This window comes from Phocoena sinus, chromosome 19 (assembly GCF_008692025.1).
Source record: "Phocoena sinus isolate mPhoSin1 chromosome 19, mPhoSin1.pri, whole genome shotgun sequence".
Classification (NCBI taxonomy): domain Eukaryota; kingdom Metazoa; phylum Chordata; class Mammalia; order Artiodactyla; family Phocoenidae; genus Phocoena; species Phocoena sinus.
In genome coordinates this window covers 31,392,532-31,414,519 of record NC_045781.1, presented here as the reverse complement: position 1 = coordinate 31,414,519, position 21,988 = coordinate 31,392,532, and the positions used below count along the sequence as shown (strand labels likewise).

At 41.8% G+C, this 21,988-nt stretch overlaps 2 protein-coding genes across 8 annotated transcripts in view; one reads left to right on the top strand and one right to left on the bottom strand.

Annotated features, from left to right (window-relative positions):
- The window catches only part of RSPRY1 (ring finger and SPRY domain containing 1), a 46,891-nt gene extending 45,892 nt beyond the window's left edge, over positions 1 to 999 (bottom strand). The window contains exon 1 of one of the 2 annotated variants that reach the window (XM_032613801.1): positions 494 to 999. The gene's annotated coding sequence lies outside the window, so the exon portion shown is untranslated. The remainder of the gene's footprint in view (positions 1 to 493) is intronic. The other variant, XM_032613800.1, reaches the window with a different exon arrangement.
- Positions 1,000 to 1,231: 232 nt separating this feature from the next.
- Positions 1,232 to 21,988, top strand: part of PSME3IP1 (proteasome activator subunit 3 interacting protein 1) — a 43,925-nt gene continuing 23,168 nt past the window's right edge. Inside the window, exons 1-6 of one of the 6 annotated variants that reach the window (XM_032613133.1) lie at positions 1,232 to 1,431; positions 11,160 to 11,255; positions 11,656 to 11,797; positions 12,295 to 12,393; positions 12,808 to 12,929; positions 17,746 to 17,879. In XM_032613133.1, the coding sequence (XP_032469024.1) occupies positions 11,671 to 11,797; positions 12,295 to 12,393; positions 12,808 to 12,929; positions 17,746 to 17,879 (482 nt within the window). In that variant the 5' untranslated portion in view covers positions 1,232 to 1,431; positions 11,160 to 11,255; positions 11,656 to 11,670. Of the gene's footprint in view, positions 1,495 to 1,939; positions 2,001 to 11,159; positions 11,256 to 11,655; positions 11,798 to 12,294; positions 12,394 to 12,807; positions 12,930 to 17,745; positions 17,880 to 21,988 lie in introns of all 6 variants that reach the window. The other 5 variants (XM_032613134.1, XM_032613131.1, XM_032613132.1 and 2 more) reach the window with 5 other exon arrangements.

The following is a 21,988-nucleotide window of genomic DNA, read 5'->3' as shown; positions in this document are numbered from 1 at the left end:
GTAGCAGGTAGAACAAAAGCCTGATCTAGAGTCACGCAGGGCGTGTTGGTGGGACGGACTTCCCCCACTCCACCTGCACTATACCCAGAAGCGGCTGAATCCTGTGTTTGAGAAGAAAACGCTTGCCATTCCCGCTTCCCTCTCACTATTCCCCACCCAGGCTTTCCTATGGATGGGGGTCTTTTCTTCCCGGAATCGCGCAGCAAATCCCCTCTCTCCAGGCCCTTACCCATTTGTCACATGGGGCCTCCGAGGTAGAACCCGCTAGCTCTGGCTCCCAACTCCTAGCCTCTCTCTCTGAGGCGTCTCTTGACCCTAAGGCACGTCTAAGCTTCCCCGGCTATGGTCTACCTCCCACTCGTGCCACCTAAACCTCAAACTCCACAAAAGGAAACCCTCCCCAAACGTCCTCCCACCTACCTCCTCCACCCTGGGCACCCCTGAGGAGCGCTCCTAAATATCAGCAGCCTCCCAGGAGCTACCTGCTTCTCACCTGGGCCCCTTTAGCCGCGGCCTCCTCAGAAAGGCGATCCCCAACAACCTCCTCGGTCAAGAACCCCCTAAAGGGGGAACACCCGCTTCCAGAAACCTCTCCGAGCGTCTTCAGCACGGGCCTCGCTGGAGGACCTTCGGGCTGTTTCCTGGGCTCTGCCCAACGCCACCCCCTCCCAGGCCCCTTCTCGGAACCTCCCCCGGCCCCAGTCCGGTCTCTCCGCCGCAGACTCGGGCGGCTGTTCCCCTCCCTCACGGACGTCCCCAGCCCTGGGATTCCCCCCGCTCCGCGTCCCCAGGGGCTTCCCGGAGCAGCGTGACTGGGCTGCGGCACTGACTTTCTCCAGCTCCCGGGCCCACCCGAGGGAGGAGGCGGCTGCGGCGACGGCGCAACTCCTTTGTGACAGGTCCGAGAGAGCGGTAAAGATGGACGCGAGGCCACGGCGCTGCCATTACGTGCTGGGCCCACCCCCGCTTCGTACCGCCCAGGCCCTCCCTCAGTCCCCTAGGAAACGCCCCTTCCTCGGTGGCAATCCCTCTTCCTGAAAGCCAATCAGCTTTCAGATAATACGTCACGTGACATCAGCGCTCGGCCCGCCCCCTTGGAGGCAGCTGGCCAATCCCCTTGCTGAAGTGCGAATGGCCCAATCAAGTCTTTCCCGCTAGCTTTCTAAGGCCCGGATTTCCATCTGTCTCCTGCGGAGGAAGAGAGGTGCGGATTGGGTTACGCTGCCGGAAGGGGGGCGGAGCTCTGTTGTGGCGGTGAGGAGAAGGAAGCTCGGCAGGGTCGAAAGAAATATAAAAGCAAAGGCTATTTTCTTGCTTTCTGTTTTTACTTTCTTTCTGTTTCTTTTCCCTGAAGAGCGAGCGGCCCTTGCGGTGGCGTTTTGGGGTGGGCGCCGCCGAGGTGAGGGGGTCTCGCCTCCCGCACGCTGGTAGGTGAGTGCGGCCTGGGCCCTGGCCAGGCAGCGAGACCTGGGCTCCGGCTTCCTCGCTCCGGAGGTGAGGGGCTGCGTTTGATGGGAGGTTTAGGGCCAGGTCTGCCCTCAGTCCGCTCTCTCGCCCAGTGTTCTGAGTCACCGGGGACTGGGGCTGGCGGGGCCCAGCCTGAGGGAAGCCGAGGGAGCCCGCGGGAATGCCTTCAGGTCCTGTGGAGGGGGATGCCAACCCTTTCAAGGGGTCCTGGGACTTTGGGCCTCTAGTCGGCTCCCCTCTACCTTTTCTGTCAGGTGGGGCCGCCCAGGCTCCAGGTGAGGAACGGGCTCTATCCCAAAGGTCTTGGAACGGCTCCAGGCTACTCGGGAGATGTGGGGGGGTGCCTGGTTGGAAATGATTGAGTCACAGAATGAGTGCAGGAGGAGAAACATTTATTATGTACCATGTACCAGTAGATGTGCTCAGTGCATTTTCTTCTAATGGAAAACAAACCGGTGTGCTCGTTTTGCAGAAAACTTAGGAAACTAAGACCGCGCGGGTTGAAGCGTCTTGTTTGAGAGTTGCTGGCCCAGGTGAATGTCAGTGCGCATGGCGGGAAAGGGGGAGTGCGCGTTCAGAACACTGGTTCTTAAACTAGTAGAAAACAAGAGCTTCTGCGGCCCTTTTAAAATGCATATTCTCGGACCCCACCCTAGATAGTCGGACTGGGGTGTTGGGTGGGACCCAGGAAGCCAAGTGCGGGTCTCGTGGTCAGAATTCCCAATGACCTATTGTGTACCAGCTGTTGGGTAAGATTTGTTGATAATTCATTCAGCTGTGTGCCTTATTGCTTTGTTAACAAGGACCCCGTTAAATGGTTTGGAAGGCACTGCTTTTGAAACACTTGAGAGGAATTAGTGTGTAGGCCCCTTTTTGATAACAAGCAATTGAGCTGAGGTAAAGGCAGCTTGTACAGTCTTTCAATCGAGGTTAACAATTTGTAAGGGTCTGAAAGCAGAGGCTACCCAATTATCTTTCTCACCTGAGGTCTTGGTGCCTCCGGTGAGAAATTCTTCGTGGTTGTAAGAAAGGAAGAATTATGTCAATACCATTTACCTGGTTAACAGTGTTTAGCTTCTAAGAATCTTGCTGTTTTGGTTAGAATCAAGCTGCTGCTTCAGAAATTGAAAACCACGTATCTGGTAAATGAAGTAATTTAAGTGCATGGTTTAGCCATAGACTCAGTTGTGTGTAATTATGTCTTCGTGTCTGCTAAATTAAACAATTTCAGTGTGCTCACTGTTGATCACCTTTTGTACACGCTTTGTCTTAATTCTCAAATATGATCTGTGTCACTTTTTACTATAGGATGTGTTTTACAGATTATTTTGTCCTTGTCTTTGGTTTTCTGCATTTTCATTATGATGTGTGCAACTATGGATTTGTTTCTGTTCAGTTTGGTGTTTATTACACTTATTAATTTGTGGATTGGTGTCTTTCATTAGTTCTGTAAAATTCTCAGCCATTTTATATTCATGTATTGCTTCTGCCCCCTTGTTTATCTTCCTTCTTTATTGATTTAACATAGACCTTTTCACTCTCTTCTTTATGCCTCTTACTCTTCTTATTTTTCTATACTATATTATGGATAATTTCTTCTTTATTAATTCTTTCATAGGTTACTTCTAACCTGTTACTAAACTCATCTGTTGCAATCTTAAATTCAGTTATTGCATGTTTTAGTTACTGAAGTTCTATTTTTTTTTTCTTTTCAAATGTGCCATGCCACTGTCTTACAGCTTCTTATTCTCTGCTATTAATTTTGAGACTTGGTTTTTATTTCTTTAAACATGGTAAGCATAGTTGTTTTGTAATCTATATGTGTTAATTCCTTTGGGAATGTGAATTTCCTTTGAATCTGTTTCTGTTACCCATTATTCTTGCTTTTTTTCTTACCAGTTCACCTTTACCTTCATGGTGTAGTTCTTTGGGGTACCAGATTAAGATGGAGAAAGAGGTGGTTGGTTATCAGACTCCGCACACCCTGGGTGGACTCCCTGCTTTTGAGTTTTGCTTTGCAAGGGCACCAAAACAGTAACTTTCAATTTTCAAGATCAGAGAAATCCTTGGGATGAAAACCAGTTTGAATATTGGACTTAATCTGGTTTTCACCTTGTCTTGGGTTTTTGGCCAAGTTCTTTACCATCTTGTTAGCTTTTCTATTTGTTTAAAAATTATTTTTAAAAATTCTTCCAGTTTTACTAATCATAGAGGTAGGGGATTGGTCTCAGTTACCTAGCCCACTATTTCTGGAAATGAAGGCCCCCTTTGATTTTGATTTTAGAGTGTGAAATATGTCATTTCAGGCAAACTTGAGTTAAAGATTATTTTTCTTAATATATGTAAAACTTCCACCACTTTTCACTGTGCAGTGTCATAGCTGCAAAATTAAGCTTCCCCTGTGCTTTTTTTCTAGTCTTCCTTATCTAACTTCCATTCTCTGAGACCATTTAACCTCATTCTATACTTCCTTAAATTGCTCATGTACCAGCTTTATCTCTTTTATTGAGTGCAAGTTCCTCACTTGCTAAAAAGTAGTGCCAGTTTACTGCCTAGCACTGTGCCTTGCACATAATAGGTTCCCTGTAAAATTTACTTCAAAAGTACAGCTGAATGAGTTAGTGGGCCTTGTATGACTGGTGTAATGTAAAACCTTTTTTTTTCTTTTTTAAATTTGGTCTTAAGAGAGGAGATAGATAAAGCCTGGAGGGTGGGGGTGGGAAGGAGTATGATTTAGTGTGGGTTAGGTTCCAGAGTTAGCCCAGATCGTAAAATAGTGTGTAATCAAAGCTATCCTCGAAAAACTTTTAGGGAGGCATCATGTTGGATGTAGGTATACCAGTGCAGCAAAATTCCAGCATGGCCAGATTTTCCTCCGGCTTTGAAACAGATGCTGTTTTTCTTCCTTTGAGTCCCAAATGAAGTAGTTGGTTTGCCTTTAGGAATCACAATGTGTAGAAAAATATAACTAATACTAGAATCACACATAGTGAGGGAAGTGTTTACACTCTGAGAGGCACACATGAATTGGGGAGCTGAGAATCAGCTAAGGGAACCAATATTTAAGTTCTCTCTTTTTTTCTTCCAGTGGATATAGATGAATTCAGGGTAAATGCACATATGATGAGATTTTGTTCTTGCGCTGTGGAAAGATAAATGTATATTTAGGTTTCTTTTAAACTTTTAACTTCATGTGTTTTTTAGATGCCTAGACAACCAGAAGTTTACTTCAAATTGCTCTTTATAGTAAACATTCTAAATATGAATTACACTGCTTATGGTGTACCCTCATTTTGAGATTCTTTTGTCTCCTTTGCTAGTGGAGTAGGTTAAATAAGCCTCAGTGTTAGAAGAGTGACTAAGGATTACTTTGTCTAATAATAAGTGCTGACAAAGTGTTCTCTGTTAGTAGTTGTCATTCTCTGAAGTTTTATTTATTTATTTATGGCTGAGTTGGGTCTTCGTTGCTGCCCGTGGGCTTTCTCTAGTTGCCGTGAGTGGGGGCTACTCTTGGTTGCGGTGCGCGGGCTTCTCATTGCCGTGGCTTCTCTGGTTGCAGAGCACGGGCTTTAGGCACGCAGGCTTCAGTAGTTGTGGCACATGGGCTTAGTTGCTCTGTGACATGTGGGATCTTCCCAGACCAGGGATAGAACCGTGTCCCCTGCCTTGGCAGGCGGATTCTTAACCACTGCGCCACCAGGGAAGTCCCTGAAGTTTTATAATACAGGGAAAGTTGGCTTGATCTAAACTGTTGTAGCTTGGTAGAAGTGTCTCCTGGCCAGAAAGCAGTCTTTATTTGGAATATTTTTGAGTTTGCCAGATGGCAAATTCCTCTTAGTTGCTGTCCTGCATTTTGAAATCCCATGTGACTTGAACATCAGGATAAAAATGTTGGAAGAGCAGTACTTAAGTATATTTACTGACAGAAAGAAAGTGGATTGGCCTATTGTTTTTGCTCCGCAAAGGGAAGCCTTAGAACACTGTAACACAGAGATCTGATCCTCCCTGGTGTATTTTAACACGTACAGTGTATCTAATGTTAGAAATTAGGAGGGTATGGTGGCTAGTGATGCAAACACTTAGGTAGTCTGCCATCACAAAATTCAGTTTCATAGGAAACCAGATCCCATTAATTTGTATCATGGAACGAGCTAAATGGAATAATTTTCAGGTCAGCAATGGCAATTATTTGGGGAGCAGCAATGTAAGTTTTGTTTTTTAAAACTTGTGTAGCATGGTATGTATGAGTCCATTCTGTCCCACCAACCTGGAAATTAAATACTACAGTCTCTAGTACAAATACAGTAGTGCAGTGTTTAACATTTACTTCAGCTTGAAATATAAGAACTTTGTTTCTTTGGCTGTCAAGCAAATTTGAAAACTCTGCATCAGTTTGAAACTTTTAAGTTGGGACAAAGTGATTTTGGCATGGTTTTGGTTTTCCATGAATTCCCTATTTGAAGAACTTAAATAATCCTTTTAAAAATAATGTAATGTTTAATTTGATAATTAAACTTGAGTCACCATGCAGAAAAGCTATGTGAGTAAAGGAAAGTTGGCAGCATTTATTCTTTCTAAAATTAAACACAGTAAGGACAAAATAAGCATTCTCAATGTAAATCCTCTTCATCCCTAAATGAATTTTTATAATTAGATCCTCGGACCCCTGGGCTTTTGTTTGTTTGTGTTTTGTTTTAAATTATTTTAGCAAACAAAAGAGGAAAATAAGAGACTTGTGAAAATTTAGATAGGCTGTAGGAATTTGAAATAGACACTTTAATTTCTGGTTTCTCTGTCTACTTCCAGAAGAAGGTAAGTTGTGGGTACTCATCACCTTTCTAATGCAGAATAAACAGTCAGTGAATGTTGGACTCTTCAGAGAAAAATGCTTTGTGTGGGAAATATTTATTGCTTAGTGTGAGAGCATTTTTTTAGTCAGTTGAAAGTAAAGGAAAGTAGCAAGAGTTTTTTTTTTTTTTTTTTTTAATAAATTATTTATTTATTTTTGGCTGCGTTGGGTCGTCATCGCTGTGCACGGGCTTTCTGTAGTTGCAACGAGCAGGGGCTACTCTTCCTTGCGGTGCACGGGCTTCTCATTGTGGTGGCTTCTCTTGTTGAGGAGCACGGACTCTAGGCACACGGGCTTCAGTAGTTGTGGCACGTGGGCTCAGTAGTTGTGGCTCATGGGCTCTAGAGTGCAGGCTCAGTAGTTGTGGTGTATGGACTTAGTTGCTCCGTGGCATGTGGGATCTTCCCAGATAAGGGCCCGAACCCATGTCCCCTGCATCGGCAGGCAGATTCTTAACCACTGCACCACCAGGGAAGTCCCACAGGAGTTATTCTTGAAGAAGACGTCAGTTATCTAATATAGTAAGGTGATGTAATCTTTGGTCTTGTGTTTCCTATTGCACAAGTTGTATAGTGTTTGAACAGAATTCCCTATGGGACAAAGACGCTTTGGTGAATATTTGTTTAATGACTACCATTTTCTATAATTTACATTGGACAGTATCTAAGAATATTCATATGAGAGCATTCCTCCCTGCTCAAATTCTTCAAATCCTCTCCATGGTTGGTTTATTCAATAAGTATGTCTTTATATTTAATGTATGGCAGACACTGTGCTAAGAAGCACTGTGAGTAAAAAGAGCTGTTGGAATAGTCATAAATGGTAAAACACAATGGGTAAGTGCTATAGTAGAGTAATAAATAGCTGGAATAGGGGCCAGAGGAGAAACAGGGAGACTAATGGAATGCTCTTGCAGTAGTTTATGCAAGATGAGGCCCTGAAAAGAAGAGATTAGAAAGGAAAGGACTCTTAAAGGAGAGGATGAATTAGAAAGAGATCATTATGAGGTAGAAATAACAGAACTTAGAGACTGGTGGCATGTAAGGGAAAAAGGAAAAAGGAGTCTAGATATATGCCCAGGTTTTCAGCCTGGGAAACTTGTTTGATCCATATTTGTGCCCTTCATTACTGCCTCCTACCTGTACTGTTCACTTTGGTAATTCATTACATACACTATTGGTATTAACTAGTGCAAGAGTACTAACTCTTAAAGTTTATTTTCTTTATCACCCCATAGAATTTGGCACAGTGCTGGACACAGTTCAGCATTCAGCACAATGTTGAGTTTATTTAAATTGAATTAATAATAAAACAGTAAAAGAGAACCACAGTAAAGGGGAAATATAGAATTACCAAATATGTATACATGTACGTTTTCCCTAATTTCTCTTGTGGTCCCTTTCCCACTTCACATATCATGGTTGTTTATGTCACTGATTTATTTCTCCTGCACTCCTTGAGTGCAGACAGTATTTCTCTCACTCCCATAACCAGAGCTTAGCATAGCACTTTGTAGTAATGGCAAACCTTTCAAAGCATTTTTAAGCAGGTGCCAAACACTGTGCTAAATGCTTTACATGAATTCTCTTGTTATTCTCACAAAAGCTTTATAAGTTGTGCAGTACTATTTTAATCCCCATTGGTGAGTGCAATCTATGGATTGGGAAACTAAGGCTCAGAGGAGTTAAGTGACTTGTCCAGGATCATACAACTTGTAAGTGGCAGAACCGAGGCCTCTTGATCTCAGAGTCTATAGTCTTCATCATTACCTGTATCATTACCTCTTGTAAGGAGACTGCAACAGAAGGTATTTGTTATATATTGGTTGAATTAGATTAGGTTGTAGTGAAAGGTGTCTTGAAGTTAAGCTGACTTCTTGGCAATATTTATTGACAGTGAAGTTTTGAATTCTGAAAAGACCTGAATATTTCTGGAGAAGAAATATTCTGAATGTTATCCAGAATACTCAGGAGTATGACCACTTATTCATGAATATTTTCTGTACTTTAACCTCTCCTAATATAAAAATTAATTAGCCAGAGGGCCACTGGTGGCATTGAAGGCAAGAAGGGAACAACAGTAGTTGAAGTGCCAGGGAATGAGGACCTACAGAAGATGTGCAAATTGAAGAAAGAGATGGATAAAGCAGTCTATGGTTTAGTCTTGGCCCTTTTAAACTCACAGAAATTTATTATAATTAGGTGTGTCCATCTAGTTTTATTTTGGGAATGAGGGAATGTCAGGATTATATTAGCTTTAAAGGATAGAGTTTTGGACTTCCCTGGTGGCGCAGTGGTTAAGAACCCGCCTGCCAATTCAGGGGACACCGGTTTGAGCCCTGGTCTGGGAAGATCCCACATGCCATGGAGCAACTAAGCCTGTGCACCACAACTGTTGAGCCTGTGCTCTGGAGCCCACAAGCTACTAAATAAATTTATTTAAAAAATAAAATAAAGAACAGATTTTTTACAAGTGTTCATTAGTTTTTACTGTGTGAGTGTTTTCTCAGGAAGTCAACCCTTTGAGAGAAGTAGAGTTTCTCTGTCAAATTCTAAATCCATTGTCTTTAAATTTCCTTTTTTTGATGTGTTTCTGCCTTGTTTTCATTTTCATTAGCCAACGGTGATCCTTGATTTTGTCCTTATTTGTGAAAGATGGGGAAATAGCACAGGCTAAACTCTTTGGGTAGAAATTGAATTCTAACACTTTTTTTAAAAATCTATTTATTTATTTATTTATTGGCCGTGTTGGGTCTTTGTTGCTGTGCGCAGGCTTTCTCTAGTTGCAGTGAGTGGGGGCTACTCTTCGTTGAGGTGCGCAGGCTTCTCATTGCAGTTGCTTCTCTTGTTGCAGAGCACGGGCCCTAGGCATGCAGGCTTCAGTAGTTGTGGCATTTGGGCTCAGTAGTTATGGCACACGGACTTAGTTGCTTCATGGCATGTGGGATCTTCCCGGACCAGGGATCGGACCCGTGTCCCCTGCCTTGGCAGGCGGATTCTTAACCACTGCGCTACCAGGGAAGTCCCAAATTCTAACACTTTTGAGAAAAAGGTTGATGAAAAGGAGAGTAAGAATGTCTTGGAATCCCATAAATTTGTCTTTTCCCAAAAGTAATTGATAAATGTTGGGAAGATTCTTATTTTTCTAGAGTTTCCATTTCAAATTCAAACCCTTGTTTACATGTATCCTAAAGGCTTGTTTATATGTATCCTAAAGGCTATGTCCCTTGAGTTTCAGGGATTTTTGTTAAAGTTAAGTGAAGGTAGGTTCTTCTTTTTCCAAAAACTCAACAGGCTATGAAAATTAAATGGTTTTACTTCCTTAATTTTACATTATAAGAATAATCTTAAGAGTCTCTGAATTCTTATTTAGATTGAAGCATGTAAGATTCTAGGTTTTTATTTTGGCCTTTTAGAAGAGTTCTTTCAGTATTAATATTTTCATTTTTTAAGTGTAACGAGAGTGAAGAGATGCATTTAATGGCATACCAGTTGCATTACCATATCCTAAAATTTATTTACCAGGTTTAAATCATATGCAATTCATTAAGTTCACTGCTTAGAGACACTTTTTTCTCTATTTTATAAGATTAAAGGAACTAGAAATGTTTGACTTATAAAAGCGACAAATTAGGAAGAAAATGGGAGTTGTCTTCAAACAACTGCAGCATTGTCATGTTGAAAAAGGGATTTGGCTCCTTTTGTGTAGTCCCAGTGGACTGAACCTGTGTGTGGAATTTATAGGGAGACAGATTTCAGTTCAGTTTAAGGAAGAACTATCCTACCAGTCAGAGCTGCTCAGAGAGAGTCAGCTGCCTGGAAGGGAGTACAGTTTTAAAGTATGGGTTGGATGAAAATCTCCTGGGTATGGATGGTGGGTTCTGCTGTCAGATGGAGAATTGTTTGAGGTGGGCTATAAGGACCCGTTGCACTCTGAATTATTTACCAGGAAATAAGGGTGAGAGGACAGCCAATTTAGGGTGAAAAAGGAGAGCTACAGCTAAGAAAGGGGACATTGAGGGCCCAATATGTCTCTCCCATCCATTAGAGTTCTACATAGTTGATGTTTTCTCTGCCAGAGAGATTTAAGAAAATGTTGGCTCTTGTTCCATAAGAGGTCATTATGCAGAACTTGAGGAATTTTTGGCATGGTCACAGAGAACAATTCTGTCTGTAATGCTAAATCAAATGCTAAGTAATGCTAAATCAAGTGTCCAGGTTGTGGGCTTTAGGTGGGAACAACAGCTTCTGTCAATTGATTTGGTTTTCTTTCTAGTAAATTTAAAAATTTTCTCATTGTTGTTTCGTTGAACTAAACTTCAACAGTAGGATTTAGGCGGAGACTATTCTTTTGTTCTGCATGTTCGGATTTATTTTCTCAGTTTCCATTTTCGTCTTTACTAGAGAAAAATGTTTCATGAACATTCTCAGCACTGGAATTTGATGTAGGAAGAAAGCTGAAATTGACATGTCCTTCTTCTCAAGGAGGATCCCTGGTTTCTGGGAAGGGGTATGGTGAAGTGGGTAAGAGTATGAATTTTTGCTCTCAGGCCTGGATTTGATTCTCAGCTCCACCATTCACCACCTTTATCACCTTAGACAAGTGACCTAACTTCTCTGGGCCTAAAGTGCGTAAAATGGTTGAGGTCATTGTGGGAATGAGAAAAAAGAAGGATGGAGGATAGAATCTTAAGTGGGGCAGATTTGGAGTTTACAGGGAGGAAGGTCAGGAAGAGATGAAAGAGGAGTCATTTTAGTAGAGTACAGAGGACATGGAACCTGAAGTGGGGAGATCTGGGTTCTTCTAGTCTTACTTTCTCCACTTGTGGTCTGTGTGCCTCTAGGCATATCACTTTTCTGCTGAACGGACTAGACTCATCTCTAAGACTCCTTGAATATCCGAGTTTCTCCTTTTGGAATCTACTTGGAAATAAAAACAGGTGAATCAAGGTGGTGTAATATCCCTGAAACAGGAATTTCGAGAAGGAACAATGTCAGGGTGCCCAGGAGACCAATTTGTCTATATTAGAGGGACAGAGACAAATCTGGAATGTAAGATTTACTGTGGCATATCATGAGAATTATTCCAGGTCCTCTGCTGAGTTTGTAGATAACATAGATGTTGATAAAACTACTTGATACATTAGGAAAATGTAATCATGTGCTTTCATCAATGACCTGTAAGTTAAACTGCTTGAGGATTTCTCAATTCAAGGTTGAAAGGAGTTTTGAGGTAGTCTATTGCTGGGGGAGACAGAGCTCAATCTTCTTGTTTCTCTTTAGAATTTTAATTGCAGTTCTCACTCGAAATGGTTTTTTGTTTTTTGGTTTTTTTTGTAGACTGATTGTTCCATTATGGATGGAGGGGATGATGGTAACCTTGTTATCAAAAAGAGGTTTGTGTCTGAGGCAGAATTAGATGAACGGCGCAAAAGGAGGCAAGAAGAATGGGAGAAAGTTCGAAAACCTGAAGATCCAGAAGGTATAGAGGCTTGTAGACCTTTAATCCTTACAACCCTGCAAAGTGGGTATTAATGTCTTTGCTTTAGAGTAGAGAAAATGAGGCTCAAGGGAGCTATGTAAGGCCTCCATAGCTGGGAGCAGAACCAGGGTCCTCACATCTTTGCCCTTTCCACTCTGCCACACTGTCTTCCAGGAGATTCTGCTAGTCTATTCCATCTATTCAGGTGGATCCAGGATCTGAACCGCTGAGAATGCTGCTACCATGCAGGGTTTGGGTGGATCCCTCATCCAGTTAACTGTCTCAAGCCTTGGGCCCTATTAACATTGATAGTTGGCTTTGAGAACTGCTGGCCCCTCTCTGAGGTCCAAAGGGAAGCTGTGGACTTTGTACTATTTTTGTGTTATCTTTGCCCTCAGATCATGCAGAGACTTGACTTTATCTTTAAAATCCTTTGTGATTCCAAAATAATATGAAAGGATTCTAAAGTATGTATTTTTCCCCTCCCTTTCTTTCAGAATGCCCAGAGGAGGTTTATGACCCTCGGTCTCTATATGAAAGGCTACAGGAACAGAAAGATAGGAAGCAGCAGGAGTATGAAGAACAGTTCAAATTCAGTAAGCTTCAGAAAACACAGTGTCCAAGGGACTCTGCAGGGCCTTTTTGGTGCACTTTTGCCCTGTGAACACTTTTACTAACCAGCCATGAAATTGTCTTGATTATCTTTAGATAAAATTGTCTGTAGATGCTCATTTGGTGGAAAAGAGACAACTTTCTACTATCTAGACCACATTGAACATTTTTGTTTAGAACTCAAGGTACCCATTTTAATTTATGCTAATATCTAGTGATGGGAGAGATGCCTTGATTTTATGTCATGTTATCTATCCAAAAGCTTTGGTGTTTACAAATTCTTTCTTCTAATCCCCTGAAGTACCTGCTATTTATTTAAAAATAGGACAAGGAAAATCTTATTTGACTATATTTTTCCTTTAGCCTGTTAAGTGTTCCTTGTTTAATTATTTCCTCAGAAAACATGGTAAGAGGCTTAGACGAAGATGAGACCAACTTCCTTGATGAGGTTTCTCGTCAGCAGGAACTAATAGAAAAGCAACGAAGAGAAGAAGAACTGAAAGAACTGAAGGAATACAGAATATCCTTTGTACTTTGTTAGGAATGTATAAGGTGTCAGTTTCTCATCAACATCTATGCATTTTAGTTTCTTCATAAGTAGAATGAGGGTTTTCTGCCTGGTGATCTCTAGTTCCCTTTCAACACTGATGTTCCTAGGACGCTGAGTAACTGGTAGTGATATGTAGAGTTATGTTGCGTGCAGGAATCTGTCGCAATCAAAAGTCCAGATCCTTTAGGATTAACTAAAGGCCTAAATCCTAATAGTACCAGGTTATTCTTGCCTTGTGGTATTAGACTCTGAAACAGGTGGACGATGCAGTGAACCTCATCCAGGGGAGAAACTGGCTTCTACGTTTTAAAAGGAAATGTTTAGCAGCCCTCCTGTGTCCTTAGTAAGACCTTCCCTACAGATACAGCCTGGTTTGTCTCCATAGGTGGGTAGAGAAAGCATCCAAGAGAACTTTGCTTTGGTTCACTATTGCCTTTTTGGCATCCACTTGAATGTCTTAATAGACATCCCAAATGTAACTTGGCTGAATCAAAATTCTCAATTCCGTGCCTCATTACCCCGACCCTCATCACACCATCTCCTTCCCCACCCCCACCCCCACCCCCCTCCCAATCTCTTCTTTTTCTGGTCTTCCCAATCTCAGTAATGGTACTCCTATACCCCCAGGTGCCTGGGCCAAAAACTACTTCCAAAATGTACTCCAAATCCTGCATTTCTTGCTTTCTCTGCTGCCACTGCAGTCGTCGTAGACCTTCTCTGGGCTACTGTGACCATCTAATTGTCTCTGCTTCTGCTCTCCTCCCCCACAATCCATTCTCTAGACAATAGTCTGGGGAACTTGAAAACATACGTGGGATCATATCACTTTCCTGTTTGAAACACTAGTGGCTTCCTGTTGCATTTAGTCTTAAGTCTACATTCTTCACCAGGTCCTACAAGGCTCTGCATGATTTCGGCCAACCCACCACCCTGTTGTATCTTGAACTACTCTTCCTCCTGTTTACTATACTCCAGCCTACTGGCCTGCCTTATGTTCCTCTCATACTGAGCTCTGTGAGGCATTTGCTATTTCCTCAGCCTGGAATGCTCTGCTCTCAGAGTTTACAAGGCTGGCATTTCATGACACTTGGGTCTCAGCTCCGTTACTCATAGAGCACCCCATCTAAAATTGTACCCACCCCCATCACTGACTATCATGTCATTTTTTTTTTTTTTTTTGCGGTACGCGGGCCTCTCACTGTTGTGGCCTCTCCCGTTGCGGAGCACAGGCTCCGGATGCGCAGGCTCAGCGGCCATGGCTCACGGGCCCAGCCGCTCCGCGGCATGTGGGATCTTCCCGGACCGGGGCACGAACCCGTGTCCCCTGCATCGGCAGGCGGACTCTCAACCACTGCGCCACCAGGGAAGCCCTATAATGTCATTTTTTTAATGGTCTCTGTCACTACCTGAAAATCTTAATTTATATGCTTACTGGTTTGTGTTGTTCTTTATTGCTGGAATATAAAGTAAGCTCCATAAGAACAAGGACTTGATCACCACTGAATTCTCCAGTGCATGGCATATAATAAGTTCTTAGTATATATGTGAATATATTAATGAATGACTCATAGGAGAGGTTAAAAGGGCCACCTTAGCTTTTTCCTTCTGTGAGAAAGCTAATTTGAGTATTTCATGCTTGTATGTTGAATAACCTCACTAGTGTGACTGAGCAGGCTTTACCTCTAAGATTGATAATATGACTGTGTGTATGTGCTAATTGGTATTTGTTGAAGAGAGTGTGCAGTAGGTTCCATTAAAAAGTTATGTAGGAAAAAATGTGGACAGATTCCCAGGGATTTGGTTTAAGACAAATTTGGTTTAAGGTGACTGACGGTGATCGAGATAAGGTGGCAGCACGGTGCCGCAAAACCTGCTCTGAACTGGTAGCGAAAGACCTGGCTTCAAGTCCCAGTTCTTCTAGTGGAATTCTGGTATAACACTAAGTAAGATAGGAGTTGATGGAAAGTCACACCTCCATCCCAATTGTAGGACTGAGCTTGGTTTCTCTGAAGCTTCCCTCCCGAACTCTGTTCCGTGGTGACCCCAGGATGATATTATGCATTGATATATCTGAGATGGGCAGATATATGTATTGCATTGTTTCAGGCACCTGGCTTTTTCCTCTAAAGAAAAATATATTAATTACACTCTCATTTGAATTATGTCTTGTTTCATGTGCTTCATTTGGTAGGCAAGCAAATAAGACAAAGTGTCTCCCAAAGCAGCATTTTGGAGAGTATTGTTGGTGTGGTATGAGTGTGAGAGGCCTTTCGGTTTTCAATTCAAAGAGAAGAATGAACAGGGCAGCCATGAGGCAAAAGATACTTTTCTGTCCTGGTAACATTACAGCACAATATTGAAGAGGCTTCAGGGGTATTAGCTTTTTTTATGTATGTATATAAATTTATTTTGTTTATTTTTATCTTTGGCTGTGTTGGGTCTTCGTTGCTGTGTGCAGGCTTTCTCTAGTTGCAGAGAGTGGGGGCTTCTCATCGCCGTGGCTTCTCTTGTTGCGGAGCACGGGCTCTAGGTGCGCAGGCTCAGTAGTTGTGGCGCACGGGCTTAGTTGCTTCGCGGCATGTGGGATCTTCCTGGACCAGAACTCGAATCCATGTCCGCTGCGTTGGCAGGCGGATTCTTAACCACTGAGCCACCAGGGAAGCCCAGGGTATTCGTTTTTATTGGAAACTTGGAACGTTCTGACTGTCTAGAAAAACTGAAGCAAAGCAAGCCTTCCAACCCACTGATGTGCTAATCCCAAGCATGCATGTAGCCAGAGTCATGTTGAAATAGGAGTTGAAGGATTAGACATTTGTTTATTGAAGCTCTAAATCAGGAGCTGGTTCTTGGCTTTGCTTGGTTGCTATAAAATGATACATTTTGTAATGTGATACTTGTGAATACAAATAAGCTATGGTTTGTGCCAGTACAAACAACAGAACTCTTGTTTCTTTCAGGTCAGAGCAGTATTTATTAATATTATGTGTGTTGTAAAACAATGTGATTTTTTAAAAAAATGCTCATCTAATGCATTCTATGAGGTTTTTGAGATGTGTTTGTGTATTTAAAGCATTTTAGGGGGAGAGGGACTTAGGGGAAAAAAGGGCTTATGCTTTGGATATGGATCAAAAATATAACTACCACTTCCTTCCTGCCCACCAAAAAAGAAGAGGTTGAGGGCTTTTCTTCACTTCAAAAGAATAGAAAGTTAAGTGTTGGTTTTTGTCTTTGTCTTGGTATTATAAATGTGTGGTTTTGTTATATTTTTTCCATTTTTGTTTTATTTTTCAATATTTAATATTAATTTTCTTTGAGAGTTTCTATCCTTTAGTGATAGAGTTGTAGGTAAAAATCACAGCATGCTCATTGTTTTTGGTATTCTGTACTAGAAAGATGAAACTTGTTTCTTTAATTTTTATTCTAAAAAATAAACATTTAGTATTAACATATTATCAGTTTCCATGATGACCTTAAAAACATTAAATTGATGAAACTCAGAATAGTACTGAGCATTATGCATAATCTGTATTGAATATTAAAAATGCTTAAGATAACTGGTGCCCATAAGAATTGAGTTAGTGTCTGAAGAGTGATCAGAATTAGAATTTCCTAATTTCTGGTACCCAATTTCTCCATTATTCAAAGATACAGGAATAGCTTAGACCGTATACCCCTACCCCCACCCCTTTGGGCTGATAATACATACTTCTTAGATATCTTGGGCACTAGATGTCACTATTGTTCCAGCAAGGCATTACTGTATCTTATGATGTTCCAATACATGTTTCAGTACTTATCTGTTGATTGATATGTTGTGGGAGAGCATGAAAAGGAAGGAGGGGAGGGGGTTGGTGGAGAGAACAAAAGAAACTGGCAAAGCTTGAGGGCTAGAGATTGACATCAAGCATGAAAAAAGTATGTTACAAGTGAACTGGTTGCTTTATGCTTTTAAAACAACTTTTCAGTCCTGTGTTGTGTTGCATATGCACAGGGGTTTCTCATTAAATCACCTTGAGAGTGTTTAAAACAGGTTCCTGGGCCTCTGGAGGTCCTTATTCAGTAGGTTTGGGACAGGGGAGGGACTCTGTCTTTTAATGAGCCTTAAGGTGATTTCTGATGTTGTCTTGCACCAGCAGAGTAGGAGTTAGTCTTCATGATGTCTAAAATTGAATGCCACTGGTAGTCATAGGACACTCCGCAAAATTTGATTTTTACCCTTGGGGGGAAAAAGCAAATATTTTTATGTTTTCAGGGAAGCTACATTTTTTCTGTTGCATTCTTCGAGATCTTTGTTTTCTCCAGCAAGCGTGATATTGGCCATGTCTTTGGTAATAGCAGGTTTTCTGGCTGTACTCAGATTCTCATTGAGAATCAAAAGGAAAAAGTTTGCTTCTCTGTATTATTTTGGGCTTGATTTGCTGTTTTCCTCCTAGTCACCTTTATTTATTTTTAAAAGAAAAATATATATATATTTTGGCTGTGCTGGGTCTTAGTTGTGGCATGCAGGATCTGGTTCCCTGATGAGGGATCAAAGCCGGGTCCCCTGCATTGGGAGTGCAGAGTCTTAACCACTGGACCATCAGGGAAGTCCCTTCATTTCTTTTTAAATCAGCTGGATTTGACTGGCAGAATAAGGAGGGGAGGGCATTTTTAAAATAAGTAGATTGAACATTCCATGGCAGAGCTGAAGTGTTCACGGGTTATATCTGCCTTCCATCTCTTGATTTATCATTGTCCTGCTGTAGCTCTTCTTTTTGCTTAGTTTGACCCTTAACCTGTAACTCACAGTAATCTCAACAAGGTTGGAATTTCTCAAGAAAACAAGAAGGAAGTGGAGAAGAAAGTGGCTGTGAAACCCACAGAAACCAAGACCAAGTTCTCCCAGGCAAAGCTGTTGGCAGGAGCTGTGAAGCATAAGAGGTCAGCCCGAATTCACACAACTTTAATCTCCTTCTGACTGTGTGCTTTGAAATGCCAGACTAATGGTAGCCAGAACAAAAGGTTACCTAAACATAGGTCTTGGTGAAGTTCCTTTGGTGGTCTTACCTCTCTCTCCCCTACCAGATTTGGTGTCTTCTATAGCCTTTGACCATTGTCTCTCTGTTCATTGAACATAATAGCTACTCTTCATTGGATACCTGCTATGTGCCAGGCATTGTGTTAAGTACTTTCCATACATGATTTCTTTTATTCCTCTCAACAACTCTGTGAAGTACAGGTTCTTATTATCAGAGGAAGAGACTGAGAATCTCAGAGGTTGAGAACCTTTGTCCAAGGTCACAAAGTAGTAGGAGAGGTGGAGTTCAGTACTTGAGCATCTGTTTCTAGGCAAACAAGGTAGCAAGTTCTATGGAAGGATTTATATAGGGTGTACTTAGATCATGGAGGAGGAATAACTGCCTGGAGGTGGATATATGTGCTCATGTTGGGGAAGTTAAGGCCTTAGAAAGAAGAGATTGACTAGGTAAGACAACTAGGGCTTTGACGGGCAGACGGGGAGAGCAGAACATCCCAGGAAGAGAGAAGAGCTGGGGCAAGGGCACAATGATCTATAAGAACATGGCAGCTGTGACAGGGTTACACACCTGGCTGGGGCTCTGCTTGTTTGGTGTGGGGTGGCAGCACTGCCTTGTTTGCTCCTCTCTTTTCAAGTCTTGAAATGGCACCAAAGTGATTAAATCTGGTCATTTCAATTTGACCAACCCTACCACAGGCAAAAGGATGTTAAGCTTAAGTGCAGACTATTAGGGAAATCAATATAGTATATTGGCAACCAGCCACATGTTTTGAAGAAAGTGTGTTGATGCAGTTTTGTGGTTTGGCACACCTTCTGTATGCTGATGTTCCCAGGAACATTGCTAGGAATGTTGTTTACATGTAAAAATGTCGTCGTGGTATAGCAGCCAAGGGGAGGAATATCAGTAGCCTGAAAAGGGCCAGTTACCCCAGCCATGAATTATTCCTTTCAAGTTTTCATATAAGCTTTCTTGCTGGCCTAGTGTCTTTGAGGATTTGGATGTGGGTCAGTTGTACTGGGCTATACCAAGAAAGGGCTCTCTAGGCGGTCAGTTAGTTACCTCTCAGCAGTGTCTTGCTTCTAACAGAATGTGTTGTAAGTAGCTCTCCTAGTCCTTAGATCAACTTTTATTAGATCATCCTTTATTGTTGTTTTGTGTAGCAAGGTGATAAATTAGTCTCCTGGGGCAGGAGTTCCTAATCTACCCAGCCTTGGGTTTATTAGAGTCACCTGGGAGTTTGTTAATACTGTAGATTGCCTCACAGTAATTCTGTCTGGCTCAGTAAGTTTGGAGTGAGGTCTGGAAGTCTAATTTTTAAAGTTCCATGGATAATTCCGATGCTTGGTGAAAGTCTGATGCCTGATATATGTTATGAAGCATAGTAATAAAACGCCCCCCTGAACCCATCACCCAACTTAAGACCTAGAGCATTATCAACAATATGAGTCTGCCTCTGTGTTCCTCCCCATTCTGTCTCTGTGCCTTGACATCCTCACACCACTTTCCTATATCTAGTTTACCATTCTTTTGCCTCTCTCTTTTTTTTTTTAAGACGATGTTGGGGGTAGGAGTTTATTAATTAATTAATCTACTTTTGCTGTGTTGGGTCTTTGTTTCTGTGCGAGGGCTTTCTCTAGTTGTGGCAGGCAGGGGCCACTCTTCATTGCAGTGTGTGGGCCTCTTTTGTTGCAGAGCACAGGCTCCAGACGCGCAGGCTCAGTAGTTGTGGCTCATGGGCCTAGTTGCTCCGCGGCATGTGGGATCCTCCCAGACCAGGGCCCAAACCTGTGTCCCCTGCATTAGCAGGTAGATTCTCAACCACTGCGCCACCAAGGAAGCCCGCCTTTCTTTACTCTTAGTAGTTTTGGGGGTTTTTTTGTTTTTTGCTACCTATATAGGTACCCATAAATAATGTAATAGCTTGCTTGTTTTGAACTTTATAAAAAATGATTTCATGGGCTTCCCTGGTGGCTCAGTGGTTGGGGGTCTGCCTGCCGATGCAGGGGGCACGGGTTCGTGTCCTGGTCCAGGGAGGATCCCACATGCCGCGGAGCGACTGGGCCCGTGAGCCATGGCAGCTGGGCCTGTGCATCTGGAGCCTGTGCTCCGCGACGGGCGGGGCCACAGCGGTGAGAGGCCCGTGTACCGCAAAAAAAAGATTTCATTATATACACACCACCTTCTGTGAATTTCGTTTTTCAATCAAATTGTTTCTCTGATTGAAACAGTTTTGTGTGTGTGTATGTATGTGTATGTATAGCTATAATTCATTCACTTTCACTGCTGTATAATAGTGCATTATTTGAGAGTCCAAAATTTGTTCATTCTCCTGTGAATGAATGTTTGAATTATGACAAACGGTGCTGACAGGTCAAGGACATACTTTGTTACATATGTACATCTGTTTCTCTAGAGCTGTGTGTCCAATATGTTAGTCCCTGGGCACCTGTGGCTATCTAAATTAATGAAAACTAAATGAAATTTAAAATCCAGTTCCCTAGCCACACTAGTCACATTTTATTTATTTATTTATTTTTATTATTTTTGGCTGTGTTGGGTCTTCGTTTCTGTTCGAGGGCTTTCTCCAGCTGCGGCGAGTGGGGGCCACTCTTCATCGCGGTGCGCGGGTCTCTCACTGTTGCGGAGCACAGGCTCCAGACACGCGCCTGCGCGTCAGTAGTTGTGGCTCACGGGTCTAGTTGCTCTGCGGCATGTGGGATCTTCCCAGACCAGGGCTCAAACCCATGTCCCCTGCATTGGCAGGCAGAACTCAACCACTGCGCCACGAGGGAAGCCCCACACTGGTCACATTTTAAGTGTTAAATAGTTACATGTGGCTTGTTGCTGCCCTGCTGGACAGCACAAATACAGCAATAAAGTGATTTATAAACTAGTATCTCCTTATGGTCTTAATTTGCATTCCCCTGTTAACAAATGTAGTTGACATATCATATGTTGATTTGCCATTCATGTGTCCTGTTGTGTGGAAGGTCTGTTCATTTATATTGCCATTTTTCTACTGCGTTATTTGTATTCTTCTTATTGATTCATAGGTTTTGTTTGTTTTTAAACGTAGTCTTGATATTTATTTTCTCCAGTTTATAGCTTATCTTTTTACTTTAAAGTGGTCAAATATATTTAATTTTAAGGTGGTCAGTTTTTAAAAATTGAGATATAATTGACATATAACACATTAATTTCAAGTGTACAACATAATGATTTGATAATATGAGATATATATACATATATATAGTGAAATGATCCCCATAGTCTAGTTGACATCCATCACCACACATAGTTACACATTTTTTTTCTTGTGATGAGAACTTCTAAGATCTGTTCTCTTAGCAACTTTCAAATATACAATATAACATCATTAACTATAGTCACCATGATGTACACTACATCCTCACTACTTATTTATTTTATAACTGGAAATTTGTACCTTTTGAAGGTGGTCCATTTTAAGGTGGTCAAATCCATTAATATTTTCTTTTTATGGTTAGAGCCTTTTATATTTTGTTCAAGAAATTCTTTCTACTCTGAGGTCGTAATATAGTTTTTCTTGTAAAAGTTTTAGAATTTTTGTCTTTCACATGTTAGTCTTTAAATCTGGAATTGATTTTTGAAGGGTATGAGGTAGGGATCCCATGGCAATTTTTTCTTCAAATGAAAAGCCAGTTTTCTAGCAATTTACTAAATACTTCTGCCTTTCCTCAGTGATCTTCAGTGTCACCTCTGTCTTATAACAAGTTTCCATACCTATACGGGTTTGTCTGTGGATTCTTTTTTCTGTTCCTAGGATCTGTTGGACCAGTATCACTCTGTGTAATTACTGTAGCTTTGTACAGATATTGATATCTGGTAGAGCAAGTCTCCTTACATTCTTCTCAGGGTGTCTTGTCTATTCTTGGCCACTTCATTCTTCCATATAAATTTTAGTTTTAGTTTAAATTCTTTAATAATCCTTTTGGGATTTTTATTGGAATGTTATTAAATTGCTTGATAAAT